General features: G+C 42.8%; 2 protein-coding genes across 4 annotated transcripts; both read right to left on the reverse strand.

The window, feature by feature from the left end:
- Positions 1 to 4,703: 4,703 nt before the first annotated feature.
- On the reverse strand, positions 4,704 to 11,686 carry srsf3b (serine and arginine rich splicing factor 3b). Of its 2 annotated transcripts, XM_052124356.1 has the most exons (6): positions 11,589 to 11,686; positions 9,063 to 9,277; positions 8,707 to 8,841; positions 6,953 to 6,991; positions 5,604 to 5,690; positions 4,704 to 5,221 (listed from the first exon to the last, which is right to left on the reverse strand). In XM_052124356.1, exons 2-6 carry the CDS (start codon positions 9,263 to 9,265, stop codon positions 5,194 to 5,196), a joined length of 492 nt encoding a protein of 163 aa, XP_051980316.1. In that variant the 5' UTR covers positions 9,266 to 9,277; positions 11,589 to 11,686; the 3' UTR covers positions 4,704 to 5,193. The 2 variants fall into 2 exon arrangements, with proteins under 2 accessions (XP_051980316.1, XP_051980317.1); XM_052124357.1 differs by lacking the exon at positions 6,953 to 6,991.
- Positions 11,687 to 14,322: 2,636 nt separating this feature from the next.
- On the reverse strand, positions 14,323 to 20,743 carry apobec2a (apolipoprotein B mRNA editing enzyme, catalytic polypeptide-like 2a). Of its 2 annotated transcripts, XM_052124175.1 has the most exons (3): positions 19,474 to 20,739; positions 16,854 to 17,388; positions 14,323 to 14,792 (listed from the first exon to the last, which is right to left on the reverse strand). In XM_052124175.1, the coding sequence occupies exons 1-2, from the start codon at positions 19,719 to 19,721 to the stop codon at positions 16,860 to 16,862; spliced, it is 777 nt and encodes a 258-aa protein (XP_051980135.1). In that variant the 5' UTR covers positions 19,722 to 20,739; the 3' UTR covers positions 14,323 to 14,792; positions 16,854 to 16,859. The 2 variants fall into 2 exon arrangements, with proteins under 2 accessions (XP_051980135.1, XP_051980136.1); XM_052124176.1 differs by lacking the exon at positions 14,323 to 14,792 and having other exon boundaries at positions 15,742 to 17,388; positions 19,474 to 20,743.
- Between the last annotated feature and the right edge of the window lie 267 nt (positions 20,744 to 21,010).

Below are 21,010 nucleotides of genomic sequence, written 5' to 3' on the forward strand. Positions count from 1 at the left end.
ATCATGTTGTTCCAAACCCACATGACTTTCTTCCATGCAACACAATGAGATATTAGACCATGTTTGCCTGAGTCACCATTTACTTTCAGTCAGTTATCTATATTTTGAAAGTGAATGGTGACTGAGACTAACATAGTTTGTGTTCCACAGAATACAAATGGTCACACCGGTTTGGAACAACATGAGGGTTGGAAAATGATGACAGAACATCACTTTAAAGGGACAGTCCACCCAAAAATGATAATTCTGTAATCATTTACTCACCCTCATGTCATCCCAGATGAGTGACTTTTTCTTCTGCAGAACACAAACGAAGATTTTTAGAAGAATGTTTAATCTCTGTAGGTCCATACAATGCAAGTGAATGCTGACCAGAACTTTGAAGCTCCAAAAAGCACATAAATGCAGCATAAAAGTAATCCATAAAACTCCAGTGGTTTAATCCATGTCTTCAGAAGAATTTACTACAGGTGCATTTTTGCCCTCACACTTTTCATATGAGGCTTTGACTCGCGGACTATACCAAGTCTCCTAAAATGACAGTAATTAATCACCATGTCCTCTAATAACCGAATATTACAGACACACACATGCGCTGAAATTTGAGCACGCCCCACCCACCACACATGCTCACGTGTTTTAACAGGGAAACTGGATGTCACCACTCCTTCATGTTCATGGACTCTTGGTTTAACCTTGACCTTGTGTTGTAGTTGTTCCCCACACTACAATTCCCAGCATGCACCATTATCATTAGTTTCACCTGTTCTCCATCAGTGTCCTGTGGGTTACCTCACTTATGGTCTTGTCCATTGTAGCATTGAGCTATGTTGTTCCTTTGTTCATCAAGCCTTGTGTTATTAGTGTATTCATCTTCATTAAATACTGCATTTGGGTTCACTAACTTGTGTGTCCTGGTTCATTGTTGACAGCGGCACGCTCACGTCATTAATAAACAAACAATGACGTTTACAGCCAAAGATACATCAGCAACTTTTATATAAGCCAGTAGCAGGTTTAAGATGTTGTAAATCAATGACAGAAGCAAGAGTTTGAAAGTTTAGAGTAAAATAACTATAATTCATTTACATACTAAACAGTTTAAGAGTATAATAACTGCACATTTAAAAGATTAACCGCAGGAGGTTTTATTATAAGTGGCAACTTCTACAAAATAATATTACAGTAATTCCATGTTCTTAAACATACCATGTTTTAAAACCGTGATTTTTGGACATGACTGACTATATTGAGCTGGAGTAGCATGTAAATATAATGGTACGCTACATGAATATGGTCATTATTATGGTATTTCCATCATTTAATGTTGCACACATGGAAATTTGTAACTACCGTTTTTGCATAATTACACATTTATTTACTCATTCATAATAAAATCTGATAATATTCAAAACAGTGTTCTGACCAATTAAAGCAAACATTTTGATTGACAATAACAGCCTTCACGGAAAAGCCCATCACGCGTGTAAATTGAGGTTTAATGAATGGTTTGTGTTCATTAGAGTGTTCTGCGGTTTGGCGGGAATTTCATAACATTCCTCAGCACGTGGAAGAGTTCAAATTCACGAGTCGCTCCACGCAGCACAGGGGGTTGGAGGCGGTGACTCAGAACGTGACGTCACGGATGCGAGAGAAAGGGCGGGTGATTTTGAGCATCACGGTGAACAGACACGTGGATTTAATTCATTTAAAATGACTATTTTACCATCTAAATCTTTACTGTATTATTGAATGTACGTTTTCCCCAAGAAACACAAGTGTTCTTAAAGACACAGCAACCTCTAGACTGGGTAAAGAGATTGTATAATAACTCAAAAAAAAAAGAGCATATTAAGGGAGAATACATGGAATATTTGCACTTTTAAAAATTCATTTTTCGCATCTCATACTCATATTCATCACATTAAGTGTCGGGAGATCTTGCCGGTCTCCGTGACCGCTCTAGAATGTAAATAGCAAACAAAAATGTGACCCATCAATCATTTTGTGTTCTCAAAGTATTGAAGTTGCAGCGAATTCCATCCATCTTCAACCGCTTATCCGAAGTCGGGTCGCGGGGGCAGCTGCTCCAGCAGGGGGCCCCAAACTTCCCTATCCCGAGCCACATTAACCAGCTCTGACTGGGCGACCCGAGGCGTTCCCAGGTCAGTGTGGAGATGTAATCTCTCCACCTAATCCTGGGTCTTCCCCGAGGCCTCCCCGAAACACCTCCCTAGGGAGGCGCCCAGACGGCATCCTTACCAGATGCCCAAACCACCTCAACTGACTCCTTTCGACGCAAAGGAGCAGCGGCTCTACTCCGAGCTCCTCACGGATGACTGAGCTCCTCACCCTAAGGGAGAAGCCCGCCACCCATCTGATGAAGCCCATTTCGGCCGCTTGTACTCGTGACCTAGTTCTTGAATTATTGAGGCTTAATGCCACTTCCGTGCCGTTCATAACAGTTGTCAGTTGAGGGCGCTATTTTTATGCTGTTGTTTTTGAACACCATTTCTGCTCAAAGCTAATTTGGTATCTTTGGAGGGCGTGGCTAATCAAATGGCTCAGTCTCACGGAAGTAGAACTTCCTTATCCGATCAACTTTACACAAAATCTGGAGTTCAGGCAAACTAGACGCAAATTTGCCACTCGTTATTTTCACATGCAAATGAGCTTGTGATTTGCTGCTAATGTTTGCAGCTCTTCACCGGTAGTAGTGAACCTGCAGCAAACCTTTGGCAACAATGAACAATTCGCCACAAGTTTGCAATGAACTCTTGATTGTTGCATTTCAAAGTATACTCTTTTGACCATGAGCGAATTCGAACATGTTCAATGCATTTGCACTACGACTGCTTTGTGATAAACGTTTAGTCAGCGAGAAAATCTGAACAGAATGAGCCAATGACAAACTCTGCTGCAGGTAGATCTCCAAACCGCCAGCAAAGATAGAGGGACCCCCTAACCCGTTCCCTAACAGTGAGAGGAAGTGACCCCCCCTTTTGGAGATCTCTGGCCTGCAGTTTTACCTACTTGGGGGAATCAGCCACATGGACAACCACAGTATATTTTAGCCTTAAGTGATGAATCAACCCTTGAGCGATTTGATCCTACATCCTTTAGGTTATCTGACTCCACTTTTTCTTTATCATAATAGTCTCTGAGATGTCCGTTTTAGATGTAGTCATCTGGAAATCATCACAATCTGATTAAATCTGCTAAACAAAAGATCATAAACATTTCAAAGACATCTGCTGAAGGTCTTATTGACATCAGAGACATAATTATTGACATACGTCTTACAGATATATTGCACAGGATCAAACAATGTTAAAAATATGTCTTCCAGATGTCCACACACAGAGATCTGGGGGTTGTACTTTTGCTATCAGGGTTCCTAAATTTTGTGACCAATGTAATATTTCCAGATGTATTTGTTTGCATCCCCAGAGTAAGATATGAAAGTGTAAAAGTGTCAAATTGCATGCGCAGATCATTTTGAAAATCAAGTTGCAAGACTAAGAATTTACAATATTTGAATGCTTTGCACAAGTGTAATTCTCCCAATTCCCAATGTGCAAAGTCCTCTTAGGTGTGTAGCGATTTGCCTCAATCCGGTTGGCAGAGGACAAATTCCAGTTGCCTCCACGTCTGAGACAGTCAACCCGTGAATCTCATCTTGTGGCTTGTTGAGCGCGTCGCCACAGAAGCGCGGCATCCACGCACAACTCACCACACGCCCCACCGAGAACGAACCACGAAGAGGTTACCCTTCCTAGCAACCGGGCCAATTTGGTTGCTAAGGAGACCTGGCTGGAGTCGCTCAGCACGCCCCGAATTCAAACTCGCGACTCCAGATGTGATAGTCAGCGTCAATACGCGCTGAGATACCCAGAACCCCAAGTGTAATTCCGTAACTTCCTAAAGTAAATCTATATTCTTCTGACGGCTTTCACTTTTGGCATCTAAAATTGACAAAAACATTGCAAACATGTAATCAGCAATATGCTAGCAAAACAAATGGTGTCTGTATCTGTACAACAAAATCGCATTGGAGGCATTCCTGTACCGGTTTACTCTGACCTGATTGGTTTAATAACATGAGACAACTTTTTCAAATTACCCCCCCCAGAAACTACGCCCCTCTTGAATACTACTGTACAGAAATATTAGTACTGACAGACCTGTATTACTGCAGATTGGCGACATAAAACTGTTTGGGTTGGGTTAAAGTTCGGTTAATCTGAACTATGTGAGGTGTTGTGTCAGTAAAATGTAACGGAAGTATGACAGTACCACAATCCTTTAGAAAAGTGACATTCAGTGAATTCAAAAGGTGACTTACAAACTCCTGGTGTAACTTGAGACGAGTGTTGACCACTGGCGCTCTTGGATCAGCTGTTGAAGGATTAAAATAATTTATGCAAAAAATGTCATTCAGTCCCAAACAAAACAAATTTTCATCGGGGATTAACATGAATTTATACAAGCAGTTTACACGCATTTTTCTAAACCATTCCGATTAGCTAATATTCGAGAGACATGGAAAATTGTACTTGTCACACCAATGAAAATGTTTTAAAACTTAAGGTGACTTCTTAAACATTCATATAAATGTTTTAGCCAAAATTTTTATTTGAGAAAGTTAAATGGTCAACTACACAAATATAAAAACCACAAGATAAAGAAACGAGGAGACAAGGTTATTGTGTAATGGGTTTTAATCCAGATCAACATTACAAAAAGGGTACAAACACTAGAAGAAAGAAAAAAGAAAACGTTCTTCGTTGCTTCCCCTGCTGCCGTCATAGTGCCGTTACAATATCCCCCCTCTACTGCCGCTGTCCTGATCGCACAGTAACGCAAATAAAAACTTTAAACCAAAGGAAATAAGGTCAGGGCAGCAGTATCAATCAGAGAAGAACCCTTCATATCCACCCCCTCTTACACAGCCAACAAAATTAAAAGTGTGCGATGGAATCCTGATGCATTAAGTGAAGCGTCACACCTGCAAAACACACAGTAGCACCACGACCGTAACCACAGAAGAAAACAGAACCGCTAAAATAACTGATGTAAATACAAAAAACACGAGGGACTCATACGGACTCTGGGGCATTAAAGTCTTTATCGAAGTTTAAAGACGTTTGATCTGCGTCGAGGTTGCCATCATGATGTTTTCAGCATTGAAGTTCATTTTCGTTCATTAGATCTGGAACGACTGTAACAAAAACATCAAAATGAGCTCAGCATTTTAAGTCAATTCACAAGACCATTTTTATATTTAGTCCAAAGCATAGTGCCGGTCCCAAGATCCAATCTTTGGGGGGGACATCTGAATCTTTACAGTGGGAAAGTGGTTGTCTCTTTATCGGACCAGGAGATGAAAGTTCCAGACCTAACCCAGGACAAGCTATAGCAGAGTCTTCCCAATCCCGGTCATGGAGTACCCATAACCATACGTTTGACATGTCTTCCTTAAACAACAGAACTGATTTTACTTCAGACAGGCTCAATGAACTCCAAATTGTTGGGGGTACTCCATAACCCAGACTCGAAAACACTTCTATATGAAGGACTACATAAAGAAATAAGATTCTTACCTCCTTGATCGTGAGAAAGATCGAGAGGGCTTGTGGTTCCTGTCACGGGACAGAGATCTCTCCCTCCTGCGCTCTCTGGAAGGAGATCTAGATGAGAAACAGAACACGCACCCATCAAAACAAAGACCCCATCCCATAGAGGGATAAAACACATTAAGAATGCAGCTCTGGGAGGGTCTGGGTAGCTCAGGGAGTAAAGTCACTGACAACCACCCCTGGAGTCACGAGTCCGAATCCAGGGCATGCAGTGTCTCCAGACAGGTCTCCCAAGCAACCAAATTGGCCCGGTTGCTAGGGAGGGTAGAGTCACATGGGGTAACCTCCTTGTGATCGTGTGTGTTTCTCGCTCTCGGTGAAGCACATGGCGAGTTGTGTGTGGATGCCGCAGAGAATAGCGTGAAGCCTCCACATGTGCTTCATCTCCGTGGTAACGTGCTCAACAAGCCATGTGATAGGACGCAGATGCATCTGAGATTCATCCTCCGCCACACGGAATGAAGTGAGTCACTACGCCACCAGGAGTGCATTGGGAATTGGGCATTCCAAATTGGGGAGAATTGTAAAAATTTTTAATTAATACAGGCCTGTGGCGTTACGGAAGTAAAAATGCCATTCAAAACCTCCAGAGAGAGGCTGATCTTCAGAGGCAAGTACAAACCTTTTCAAGAACGGCCTGCCATGAGCTGAGAGGTTGTAAAGTAATGCAATACGTTTCTGTTGAACCCCACAAGTCTGTAATTTAAACACTTGTGTTTTTTCCTTTTACCATTCCCATCAAAACTCAAAGACTATCGGTTACACCAATGTCAGGTCTTGGAATCTCTACAAGTGAGCCAATTCATAGAACCCAGGTATTAGAGAAGGGAAACGTTAAAAATGTGCCATCCACCAGGACCAAGGTTTTAAGTTACATCAGCTAATCACTGGTGTACCGCAAGGTTAAGTGTAAGGGCCTCTTCTATTTTTGATATACATAACTTCACTGGGATTCTCGTATATTGTGCTTTACAATATTTGAAAAATCAGCCTCTACCAGTCTTAATACATGGTGCAGCTCCTGGTCATTTCTAGACGTGACTACTGCAACACTCTGCATAACTTTTAATGCTTCGTGGGATTAGATAATTTCCTCCCTCATAAAAGCCATTAAGTGTCTTGTACTGCCTTTTTACCAATTCTCAAATCCTTAAATTGCTTTGAATTAGATGTTTTAACATCTCTACACTGTTCTTGAAAAACTGCTAGAAATGCCTCTGGGAGATGTACTTCTGTAACCCGGTCCGCTGAAAATTGGACGATCACTGCTGAGTTCTAGGGGCAGGACATACAAGAACAGGTGGGTATCTTACCTGCTACGACTACGACTGAAGCTCCTCCTCCTTGGAGATCTAAAGAAAAGAAAAAAAGAGCAACAGAGTAAGCATGTGCTAATCAACATGTAAACACACCTCAAAACCCCTGAAACACCAACCTGCTAAAACACTCATCACCGCCCTGATACGGGGGTGGAGTGGAGATCCGCTCTGCTGCGATCTCGCAACACATATGGGCTTGGAGAAACTCAAAGAAACACTGACACTGATCTGACCAAACTAGAAGAGTTACGCTCTAGTAAAGAGTCTTAGTAGTGCACTAGGAGGTGAATTCAATGGAAACTCAACAGAAACGTACTGCAAACACTCCAACAGAATAAAGACAGTGAAACAAACCAGTGCAGCTCTCAAAGCCCTCGCTTATGTAACCCGAACCTACGTTTGGGCTCCCCATCAGTCTGCTTACAGATTAACGTCACTCTCCCTTCAAAAGGTTTGCAAAAGAGTTTATACCAACCCTGCTTGATTGAACTGAAAAGGAGATTTCTCCTCATCTTACATCTGTATTCAGCATTAAACTGTATGAAGCAGGAAAAACTTACTAGTTTTTTGGTTTTCAACAAGCTAGAAAAGGCGAAGGGGAGGCGGCTGGCGGCCGGGGAGTAGAATTGGCGGGAAAGTGCAGGCCAGATGCTGCGAGCTGATTAGCTGGCTTGCGGATGGGGGCTGGATGTAGTGGATTTTTCCTGCTTTTATTGGTTAGCCGAAGGCTGTTGCTGATGGTTTGTAGTGTAGACATTGGGGAACATAAAACGCTGATTGTCAGGAATGTGAAGTGGCCGCTGCCGATTGGGTGTTAAGGTTGGAGGAGGAGCTGACAACAGCATGCTCAGGAACCAATGGGCTGGTGCGACCTGATGACCGGCTGTGCCTGGGTCATGTGACACCAACGTAGCCAGCTGATTGGGGCACGCTGGTCACATGATGCTGAAAGAGGACTAGTAGACTGACTCAGAGGGTGATGAGAAGAGGCATGGTGGTGACTCTGCAACGGGGTTCATTTTTATTAATATAGATAAAGGAAAATTAGCAAAAACAACCTTCATTTAAGTCAACAAACGATTGCATTCCAACCAATATTAGCCCTGATTACCTAGAGACTGCTTGGCTGCGAGTGCCAATTTCCAAGGTTTCGTTATGAACGTGATCCTTCATTAACTAATGAGGTGTATGTCTAGTTCTATTCATAACCTCATCACGGTAAATCTAATTTCAACAGAGCAGTTCAGTCATAACGTCAATTTGTAGGACAATTTGGGTTGCCTCTGGAATTTAATATGGGTTTTTAGTGAAATGTGAAAGTTCATTTACAACATAAATTACACAGTCATACCTCAAACATAAATCTTGGAGCCATTGTATGCATTAAAAACAAGCAGCTCATTGAAGAAAAAAACTAAAACCTAATAACCCGTTAGAAATTCCAGAAGATATCCCACAGCTTGAAAAAGCCAATTCTCTTCCAGGTTTTAGGACTACTTTAGGAATAGCTTAATAATCCTAGAACTAGTACAATTTGAGTAGGTAAGTCCGGCATGAGTCGTGTTCAATGTTTAAATGGCTATCAATGAAAATGAAGATGGAAGAGCAAATGTTCTCCAGCAGCCACTCATCAGAACCGGGACAGAACCGGTCCAGCCGAGGGCACAGGCCTTTGGGTCTGGTGAGGGGCAGAATCGGATTAGTTTATCTCTGAAATGTACAGATAGGCAAGCGAAAGACAGGTTCACCTGCGCCTGGGGGGCGGACTACGTCTTCGGTAGTCATCACGTGGGCGTCGGCTCCAGGAAGGAGGTGGACCCCGGTTCCGAGTTCGTTTCTCACCGTTGGACAGCTCCACTCTCACTCGGCAACCGCAAAGGGTCCTACATTAGGACATCACCAAAAACAATTACTTACGGGTCAAAATAAAAATAAAAATGTAAATAAAAACATTTTCATGACAATGAAGTATACTTCCCCACCCCCAGGTGCCATTACCATAGTGCAAAAAACAGTTCTTGACCAGTTTTGGCAGATTCACGCCTATACAAAATTTAACTGCTCTCAAAAGCTTCATTGTTGGACTGATATTTTCTGCACTCACCGTCCGTCCAGCTCTCTGACGGCGTCGGTCGCATCTCGAGGATCTTCAAACTCCACAAATGCAAAGCCAGCGGGATTCCTGGCCACCCAGACGGTCCTCAGGGGTCCGTAGTAGCCGAAAGCTCTCTCCAGTTCTGATTTATTCCCATTGTTACCCAAATTCCCAACGTACACTTTACAGTCCAGAGGGCAATCCCGATGCATGACTCAAATTTACTGAACACACACACACACACAATAACTCACCATTAATAACAGCATAATATAAAAAAATGTGTACATCAATATTTTCAACCTAAGCAATGGAGATCACCAGGCTACATGTAGCTTTTGGATCACAGCCACAGGGGTGTAAAATGAGATGTGTCAAAAACAATGGAGAGATCTTCAGTGTTTCAATAATTGGATAGAGACACATTATAATGCTAATGGAGTGTGTAAAGGTGTGGCTGCTCTCTGCCTTCATCCCCCTCAATACCAGACTCAGTTTCTGTTTAATGTACTTTTAGTTCATTGCAGATTTGTACTGGCCAAGTACTAGTTCTGCTGTACAATTTTAGGGCATTTTGTTTGTTGATGCCTTTGTTGGTTGGGGTTCTGGTATCTCAGCGAACTTGACGCTGACTATCACACCTGGAGTCGTGAGTTTGAATCCAGGGCGTGCTGAGTGACTCCAGCCGGGTCTCCCAAGCAACCAAATTGTCCCGGCTGCTAGGGAGGCTAGAGTCACATGGGGTAACCGCCTCGTGGTGGTGATTAGTGGTTCTCTCAATGGGGCGTGTGGTGAGCTGTGTGTGGATCGTGGAGAGTAGCATGAGTCTCCACATGCTGTGAGTCTCCGCGGTGTCATGCACAACGAGTCACGTGATAAGACGTGGAGGCAACTGAGACTCGTCCTCCGCCACCCGGATTGAGGCGAGTAACCGTGCCACCACGAGGATCTACTAAGTATTGGGAATTCCAAATTGGGAGAATGTTTTTTTAAGTCGGTGTTGTTTAAGTTAAACAAAAAAAATAAAATACTACTAATGACATATTCTACAGTGTAATTAGATTACTGTAGTAATTACTCTTACTCTGTCTGAAAAGTAATTGCATTACTTATTAATAATAACAACTACTAAATTACACTGATCAAACTCATAAAAATCTAATAAATTATTAATGAGCTGGACAAAGAATTTAAAGGGCAAAGTGTTAAATTGGAAAACATGCAGATTAACATTAAACATTAAAGAGCACCTATTATGGTTTTAAAACGTGCCTAATTTTGTTTTAATATCTCTTGCAATAGATTTACATGCATCCAAGGTCAAAAAACACTTTAATTTGCACAATTTAAATTGCAGCATTAACTTTTTCCCCAAGGTGTCAAAAACGACTCGTTCAATGATCTGTTCATTCTAAACTCCTCCTTTCAGAGAGCATACTCTGCTCTGATTGGTCAGATGTCACAGTCTGTTGTGATTGGTCTACCGCTTAGTGTAGTGTTTGAGGGCGGGTCAAAGATGTTTGCGAGCAGCCAATGAAGACGAGAGGTGGGTTTTTTTGTTCTTAAATTATGTAGGTTAGTACAGGAAGTAGGTCTGGAATTATTAACGACTCGTTTCAGGTGTTCGGAATCGGTTCTTTCTTTTAGGTGTCAATAACTGATTTTTGAAACTTTACAAAAATCACAAACACGAAGGGTAATATTTGAAAAACCATAATAGGTGCACTTTAAATTCACTATCGATATATATAGAATTATTCTAGAGTCTATACATTATTTAACGCAAATACATCAGAAGTAACAGTAATTAACTTACTGAAAAATTAAGAGTAAATCCCTTTCTCAATGAAAAAGTAATTTACAGTGATTAATTACGTAGTAATGCATTACACGCAACACTGCCCAATACTAGTTCTGCTGCACATTTTTAGGTCATTTTAATGCCAGATAACACCACATTTAGTTTGTTGATGCGTTTTAAATGAGTTATTTGGTAATGGTTCAATTTGTCTTAATCATTTATCAGATTCTCAACATTATAATCCAGATTGACCTTTAGTGCTGAATTAAACAGTCTATTATTTATTAACATTGTACAGCAGCAAGTTGGATAATGTTGATAAACCACTATAGAGACCAAAAAAACCACACATATCTGTATTGAAACAATAAAAACAAACGGTAAGAGAACATATTAGTAATAAATGAGCATAAAATGCAATAACAGAAATTAATAATTCGCGTCTTCTGCTTTTGTTTGCAGGCGTTTACTTAAACAATACAATACACAAACAGTCGCTTATTTACGCAAAGCTACAAACATAATCAAGATGATAATTTAAAAAGAGAACCAAAGACTCATTGTTATCAGTTTACAGATCATTTAGGTCATCGGTGAAACGACGGCCTGCACAAACACAAATCAACCCACATGCTAAATAATAAATAATACACTAATGTTGATGAACAAACGCCGCAAACAACGTAATCAGGCACATTTCAATATAAATAAAAAAAGAGGAGAAATGTGCTTACCGTGAAATCGCGTGTGTTTGAAACGTTGGTCTCTTTTTGGTCCGCTCTAAAATGGCGCTGGGAGGAAATCCGAACGTATGAGAACATATACAGACGCACGCAACGTGGGAGGAGTCTCTTGGGTGTCGTGTACGCAGGGGTCGTGTCTAGAAGGTAACCGTCTAGTGGCGTTACGTCTCGCGAGAGCCACATTGAACGTTCACACTCTGTGTTTTTGGGGGTTATGTAGAGTCCTACAGAAAGCCTACACCTAACGCTAACGCTAACCTTAACCCTACCACTAAACCTAACCCTAAACATAACCTTAATAACAGCGAATGACACTCTCGCGTGACGTAGGCTGCCGGGGGGTTACCTTCTAGACACAGCCGTCTGGAGGCTGCAGGGAAGGTCTGTGACGTACCAGGGGCGTCCTGTGTGTATATGTGTGTGTGGGCATATATATGTTTGAGAGTTTTTATTTCTTCCCCAGTGATTTGATGCCCATTAATGACGGACATTTTATTTTCGGCTTGTGCATCTGTTAGCGGTTGTATTTTGATTCATCCCAGTAACTCGAGTGTTTTGAATAAATTTTGACCTTTTCGCCAGCAGGTGGAGACAAACGAGTGTTTTTACTGCACGTGTCACCCCCAAACAAGCCAATGCGTGTTTACAGAATCTAAAATGAATCCAGAAGTTATTCCTGAATTTGTCCAACGACTCCAGAATGAACTCCTAAACAAAACATTGTTCATACAAGCAATGAGTAAATGCTTTCACCCTATGGAAAAAGAGTAGCACCTAAACATCTTTTACGTTCCACTGACAGAAGTCAAGCGGGATTAAACATGAGGGTTTGTGAATGACGAATGTTTGTGAACTAGTCTTCCTTTCTGGGCAGTTGCTAGCCAGAGATGTTTAACGGCACAGGAATCAGTGTAGAAACATCAACACCCCCCTCAAACGCTCACAGGTCATCATTCCTCACCTACAGTAACCACATCCAGGATGGGTTGCCACGGCGACGAGGGCCCCCAATGATGCTCTCAGCGGTCTGGTCATGTGGAATCACGGGGATCTTGCTTGGTTTTCAAGAAAAGGCATTTAAGGCATTTTTTAAAGGCTTTCAAACTCCCGATTTAGAGTGATGGGTGAAAACAACATTGACTGACCGTCTGTGCAAATTCACGTGTTCTGCTTTGAGTTTGACATGGACTCTCAGGTGTCTTTGAGCTCAATGAGTGTGTGTGAGAAACTGAACAACACTGATTAATTAATGCATTCATCAATAGTTTGATAAGTGACTTGGTGGAACACATTGGGTTTGGAGGAGACCCCCATTGTACACTGTGTGAGGTCACTGTGTGTGGTGATGTTGGGGTGTATATAAACCCTGAGAACCGGCGGTCTATCAGCTTCAGTCCCAGACAGAGAAACAATGTGAGTATTAGACTCCAGTCAGGTCTCCTTAGCAACCAAATTGGACCGGTTGCTAGGAAGGGTAGAGACACATGGGGTAACCTCCTCGTGGTGTATTAGACTCCAGTCAGGTCTCCTTAGCAACCAAATTGGCCCGGTTGCTAGGGAGTGTAGAGACACACGGGGTAACCTCCTCGTGGGGTATTAGACTCCAGTCAGGTCTCCTTAGCAACCAAATTGGCCCGGTTGCTAGGGAGTGTAGAGTCACACGTGGTAACCTCCTCGTGGGGTATTAGACTCCAGTCAGGTCTCCTTAGCAACCAAATTGGACCGGTTGCTAGGAAGGGTAGAGACACATGGGGTAACCTCCTCGTGGTGTATTAGACTCCAGTCAGGTCTCCTTAGCAACCAAATTGGCCCGGTTGCTAGGGAGTGTAGAGACACACGGGGTAACCTCCTCGTGGGGTATTAGACTCCAGTCAGGTCTCCTTAGCAACCAAATTGGCCCGGTTGCTAGGGAGTGTAGAGTCACATGTGGTAACCTCCTCGTGGGGTATTAGACTCCAGTCAGGTCTCCTTAGCAACCAGATTGTGCCGGTTGCTAGGGAGGGTAGAGTCACATGGGGTAACCTCCTCGTGGTGGTGATTAGTGGTTCTCTCAATGGGGTGTGTGGTGAGTTGTGTGTGGATCGTGGAGAGTAGCATGAGTCTCCACATGCTGTGAGTCTCCTTAGCAACCAAATTGGCCCGGTTGCTAGGGAGTGTAGAGTCACATGTGGTAACCTCCTCGTGGGGTATTAGACTCCAGTCAGGTCTCCTTAGCAACCAGATTGTGCCGGTTGCTAGGGAGGGTAGAGTCACATGGGGTAACCTCCTCATGGTGGTGATTAGTGGTTCTCTCAATGGGGCGTGTGGTGAGTTGTGTGTGGATCGTGGAGAGTAGCATGAGTCTCCACATGCTGTGAGTCTCCGCGTGTCATGCACAACGAGTCACGTGATCAGATGCGCCGATTGACGGTCTCAGAAGTGGAGGCAAAGACAAAGGCATTTATTCATTTTCCAAAACAGTGAAGGTGAATCTGCCACTCATTATTTGTATATATGAATGTATTTATTGCTCACACATGCTTCTTTTATATACAGCTGTTACAGTTCTGATCAGATTAGTTTGAGTTAAAGGTCCTGATCATTTGGCAGTGCTCAGTAAACATGTGAGTGAGTGTGTGTGTGTGTGTGTGTGTGTGTGTGTGTGTGTGTGTGTGTGTGTGAGAGTGTATGTGTATGTGTGTGTGTGTGTATGTGTGAGTGTGTGTGTGTGTGTGTGTGTGTGTGTGTGTGTGTGTGTGTGTGTGTGTGTGTGTGTGTGTGTGTGTACATTTCTGCTCTGGCTAGCTTGAACATAAATATATAAATAAAGTGAATCTGAAGTCTATTACAGACATGGTAAATACATGAATATTAAGGTTCGGGTAACTGAACCCATTTCAAAGATAAAACTAATGTATAAATAGAAAAATCAACTATTCTCATGATGTAGAAACACGTTACAGAAATACAGAAAACACAAAATTACTCAAAGATTCTGTCATTTCTACAGTGTTCTTTTATTTCACACTCTTACCACAGAAATCACTAATAATGTCTTTAATCGTCTTCCAGCTGGTGGATGCAACTAAAGTACAAAGATCAGAGTGTTTCTGAGGTCTCGCACACGCACACTACACACACACACACACACACACACACACACACACACACACACACTTCATGACTGGAAACATGTTCAGCTGCTGTCATGTAATCCTGCAACAGAGAAAATGTTCATAACTTACAAAGTCACGTCTAAAACAAACAAACAAGGAAAATGTTTGTACTTTTAAACGGGACATTAAATGTACAATAAAAGTCCCTTTAAGGGAAGTCGGTTCACTCGATGAAGCCCCCAGACAGCAAGTACAGCTCCAACAAACTTAACCCTTGTGTGACCTTCGGGTCATTTTTGTCTTTTTCATTACATTGCCAAAGGTGCGTATTTTTGGGGGGAATTGTGATATTTCAACCTCAGTTCCTATAATCCATCTATAACACATCTATAATAGACAATATAGTCACACTCGGGACCTTCAGGACAAAAATGTCCCATTAAAACTCATTAAAACTGCAATATTTGATCCCAGTGACATTAAAGCATAAAATTATGAATTATATATATGATATTATGCATTCGTTCCAGAGTCCTGAGTTCAAAATGTATATTTGTATATTTTCCACCAGATGGCGCCATTTCCCTCATGTTTATCCTGTGGAGCAAATACAAACTTTTCCCCTATTCACTGTTTACTGTATTATAGAGTGTGTGTGTGTGTGTGTGTGTGTGTGTGTGAGAGTGTGTGTGTGAGTGTGTGTGTGTATTCTCTGTTTACTGTATTATAGTGTGTGTGTGTGTGTGTGTGTGTGTGTGTATTCTCTGTTTACTGTATTATAGTGTGTGTGTGTGTGTATTCTCTGTTTACTGTATTATAGTGTGTGTGTGTGTGTGTGTGTGTGTGTGTGTGTATTCTCTGTTTACTGTATTATAGTGTGTGTGTGTGTGTATTCTCTGTTTACTGTATTATAGTGTGTGTGTGTGTGTGTGTGTGTGTGTATTCTCTGTTTACTGTATTATAGTGTGTGTGTGTGTGTGTGTGTGTATTCTCTGTTTACTGTATTATAGAGACCTGCAGGACAACTGAATATATGATGCAGATACAAGTGTGTGTGTGTGTGTGTGTGTGTGTGTGTGTGTGTAAACAAACTGGCATTTAATGGGTTAAAATCCTGAAAATGAATGAATATTTGGTAGTTTTGATCAGGACTGATGTTGGTTAATAAAACTCAATGAAAATGGAAAATAATATTGATATATAATATTATTACGGCAGATTTTGACGGTTGGTTAAAATGTCACATTTTCAATAACATATATCAGTAAACGTCAGATGACATCAGTACTGTATCATAAATTATGGTTCTTTAGTTCATGCTAAACGTTTGTCAGGCTAGTCTTGCTAATGTGCGCTGTAGAGCATTCCTGCAACCGCCTTATTGAGTGTTGATTTCACCCATTCATCTCTCAGTGGCACGTCTCATCATAATCATTCTCTGAACATGTTGACCAGACGTTGAAATGAGTTTGTGCACTTGCCAAAAAATTGAAACCCGAGTCATCAAATGAGCCCGCTGACTCGACACTACACCGTACAGTGTGTCATGATGTCCGCCATAAGAGAGAGAAAATGGATGCGTCTTAAAACCCATTTGTCTGTCTACCCTCTAATGATGCCTCATTTCAACAGCATTAAGACTAGCCCAAAAATCATGGTAATGAGTTACACCTTTTCAATCAAGATGGCGAACGGAGACATGGTAAATATCAATGCTATATTTTTAATGAATTACTAAAAGTATCAGTTGGAAACAATTTCATATAAAATGTAGTCGGTTGGTAACTCCGCCCTCTTTCAGAGATTCCAAACCCATTTGGAGGTCTCCGGCCTGCAGGTATATCACCTTGGCTTTGACAGCCTGAAGCTCCTGACCCGTATCTGCTTGACTTTATGCACTGCTGCCACACGATTGGCCGATTAGATAATCAAATGGATGATTGTTGGTGCCAGACGGGCTGGTGTCACCATAATTGATGTCATTTATTCAACAACCCTTATTGCCATTGTGCTGGAAAAATATGGCTTATGAAAGCGGATAGTTATATCATTTAAAAGATATTGCCACCATGAGGAACTTCAATGGACTTGGCTACTTTTTATTAGCAACTAAGAGTCGTTTGACTACTTTAAATGACGAGTAGCTTGTAACTTCTCTTACTCTTTATCACTGAAGTATATCGGCCAGTTTCTCTTGATAGTACTCGTAATTTTCCTGACAGTCCTCCCACGGCATGAACTGCTGCTCGTCGCTCTCGACAAACGTGTCCCAGGTGTACGAGAAATCCAGCGGCTTCATCATGCGCAGTTTACAGCCGACGCCCACCAGTGCCTTTAGCCCCGCCTGAATCTCTGGCTCCTCCCACTCAAAGAGCCGCGCGGAGAAGATTGCCAGTTTCACGTTTTTCAGAGATTTCAGGATGTCCGCCAGTTTGCCGGCGCAGGCGGCGCACGGACTGGACGACATGTACCAGGTGATGGTGTATTTGAGGGCGGGGTCGTAGTTGGGCAGGATTTGTTGGAAAAATACCTCCTCGGCGTGACCGCCCGAGTGCTCGTCTTCTATGTAGCCTCTGAGGAGACCGTCGGCACCGGGACCCTGATCCACCAGATAGCACAAGAAGGTTTTATTGCGCCCGGAGGAGTATTCGACGTTCTTGAACTGGAATTTGAAGAAGAAGGGGTCCATTCGATCCCTGTGGAGATGAATCGAATAAATCGTTATCACAGACGTTTACAGCAGCCTCTACTGGTATGATCTGTACACTACAAGCTATTTTAGCTTAAAGTTGACTATTATAATTCTCACATTGGGGACTCTTATGTTTCTTATAGACCCCTTGAAATGGGTTGCCTTTCTTTCCCATGTTGACGCGGAGATGACGGTCTCATTCTAGAGAGGCGTTGGTAACCCTAACCCAATTTGACCAACTTTCAGGCGTATATGGTAAATGGTAAATGGTCCCCACTTATATAGCGCCTTACCAAATCGCTTTACACTGTGACTCATTCACCCATTCATACACCAATGGCGGCAGAGCTGCCATGCAAGGTGCTAGCCAGGTGCTAGCCTGCCATTGGGAGCAACTTGAGGTTCGGTGTCTTGCCCAAGGACACTTCGGCATGTGGAGTCATGTGGGCCGGGAATCGAACCACCAACCCTGCGATTAGTGGCCGACCCACTCTACCACCTGAGCCACAGCCACCCCAGTATAATAGCATATAGCTGACCTCAAAGCTAACAGCCACAGAACTCTGATCTCATGGGGTCTCTAATATTTCCCAGCTGTCCAAGGTTTATCTCAAGGGTTTCTACGGTTGTTTTTAACCCCTCCTTCGCAGACAGCTGGAATGAACGTTAGGGTTATAAATACCTGCAGTGGGGGCAGGTCTTCATGCTTAATCTCTGACCCATATACAGATCCGAGTTTCCAGACAGAGTTTAGGGTATTGTTGCCAAATGAACCAGATCCAACTGTAATGAACACTTATTTAAATTAATCTGTGCCTTCTATAGAGCCAGACAAGTTTGTTTTCAGCACGATGTTGGATTATAGGCTTCAGACAGTGACGGAAATATCTGGAGACTGTTCATTGGTGGGTTGATGAGGTCAAAGGTCATCTAAACATCAACAAATAATCAACGATAGACATCACAGCCTGTCGGGACTGGGCTTGTGGGGGTTGGGTTGGACTCATCTCCTCTTGTCTAGCGTTCAGCCCGAGTGTTCATGCTAACAATTTCCCATTAGTGTCAGATATACAGAGAAACTCACATCATTGCTGTACTTTCTTCCTCCAGTATTGGAGAAAGTTTGTTGGATTTGGACAGGGCTGGACAGGTAAATATGGCATACTGGCCATTTTCCTAGTGGGCCGATGCACTTTGGGGCCGATCAGGGGCGGATTTTCCATCGGAAGGGGCTTGCGGGCTGGTGGGTCGCCCGCGAAATGTACCGAATGTGCCGCGATAAGCTAAAATGAGCCACCGCGTTATGCAGAACGGACCACAAAATGGCACCGCGATATGCCGAAAAGGACAGCGAACTGAGACCGTCAATCGGCGCATCTGATCACGTGACTCGTTGTGCATGACACCGCGGAGACTCACAGCATGTGGAGGCTCATGCTACTCTCCACGATCCACACACAACTCACCACACACCCCATTGAGAGAACCACTAATCACCACCACGAGGAGGTTACCCCATGTGACTCTACCCTCCCTAGCAACCGGCCCAATTTGGTTGCTAAGGAGACCTGACTAGAGTCACTCACCACACGCCCCATTGAGAGCGAGAACCACTAATCACGACCATGAGGAGGTTACCCCATGTGACTCTACCCTCCCTAGCAACCGGCCCAATTTGGTTGCTAAGGAGACCTGACTGGAGTAACTCAGCACGCCCTGAATTCAAACTCATGACTCCAGCGGTGATAGTCAGCGTCAATACTCGCTGAGATACCCAGACTCTCAAAGACCCAAATTTAAGTTGTTTCATCACTGAAAATCTTCTGATTTATCTTTGCGTATATTCATTTATAGCATATATAGTCCGTCATTGGTTCTTGCGGATCATATGACATACGGCAAACTTATTGAGATTTGAGAACTACAGGGAAAATGACCAGCAGATAATATTGGTTCCTCACACGAAGCTATTGTATGACTCCAGGAGACGTGTAATATAGCGCATGAGTCGTATGGAATACTATTACTAATAAGCAACAAAAGTTTTGTTTTCCCCTAGACGAGTTCTGAACAGATTTATGAGACTCACCCCGTGATCGATTCAAACGGTGGCAGCTCCATGGGTTCCGGTTTCTCGTCATTTTCCCCGTTTGCTGCGGCTCCGTTACTCGCCGCCGCGGCCTCACTGTTCTCCGCGGCCACGTTCTTTCCATTCACTGCAGGTTTTTCTTCTTCTTTTGGAGATTTTTCTTCTTTCTTTACCTCATTGTCCGCTCTCTCTTTCCTCTTGACAGTAGGACGAGAGCTGACGCTGCTGCTGCTCTTTTTCTCGGCCATCTCTGAGACTGAAGACACTCAAACAAACACTTCTGTATTTATAACAGCACCAGTGTGTGTGTGTGTGTGTGTGTGTGTGTGTGTGTGTGTGTGTGTGTGTGTGTGTGTGTGTGTGGGGCTACAGCTGTTGGCCTATTCTATTAAAAGAACTCCTGGCAATAGAAAAGACAGATAAACGAAATCTTACAAGAGGTTCAAGAGGTTGTTCTTACAGAGCTCATGAGACTTGAGCTGATTTATGTCTTATTTAAGTATCAGCTTTGTCTCATATTCTAAAACTCTTTCATTTAGAAAAATACGTCAGTTGTTGACCCAGTGTTGGCACGCCCAATTCCCAATACTTAATAGGTCCTTGTGGTGGTGCGGTTACTCGCCTCAATCCGGGTGGCGGAGGACGAGTCTCAGTCGCCTCCGCTTCAGAGACCGCCAATCTGCGCATCTGACCACGTGACTCGCTGTGCACGACAGGTGGCTGATGAAGCTTTTGTTGGCAATTCACTGAGAGTCGATGTACTCCATTATAAGAGTGTAGTCCATCATTAGATGAGGTGATGCAGGCAGAGATCAGTGAGGCCGGTCATTTGGCATACGGTTGGAGTTGGCATCCATTCATCCTCTGAAGTCCGTCATTTTGTTTGATTTGACAATTCCTCGTTTACACACACAAAGTGGCATCGGTCTGCTAAATGGGATCTTGCTAACTCTGATAAGTGCAGTTTGTCATTATTTATCACTTCATTTTGTTTTACACATCACAAATCTATCGCAGAAACTTGTTTTGCATAAGTACTTACCATGGTTGGCAATTTGTAAGTGTTGTAGTTTTCATGTCTCTCCACACGGTGGCAGAACTGTCACTCTAATACAGTCAATAACAGTCAATCTGTATACAGATCTCATGCTCAAACAATTCCTCACTGTCTCACTAACATTAATGCTAACAGTAATGCTACATGTGCTCAATTAATAACAGCAGAGACCCCAAGCAGAGTACAAGACACACACACACACACACACACACACACACACACACACACACACACACACACACACACACACACACACACACACACACACACACACACTCACACAGTTTGGTTTCCATGTTTTATGGGGACTTTTCATAGACATAATGGTTTTTATACTGTTCAAATTTTATATTCTATCCCCTAAACCTAACCCTACCCCTAAACCTAACCCTCACAGAAAACTTTCTGCATTTTTACATTTTCAAAAAACATAATTTAGTATGATTTATAAGCTGTTTTCCTCATGGGGACAGACAAAAT

The sequence above is a fragment of the Xyrauchen texanus genome, chromosome 50 (assembly GCF_025860055.1).
Source record: "Xyrauchen texanus isolate HMW12.3.18 chromosome 50, RBS_HiC_50CHRs, whole genome shotgun sequence".
Classification (NCBI taxonomy): Eukaryota; Metazoa; Chordata; class Actinopteri; order Cypriniformes; family Catostomidae; genus Xyrauchen; species Xyrauchen texanus.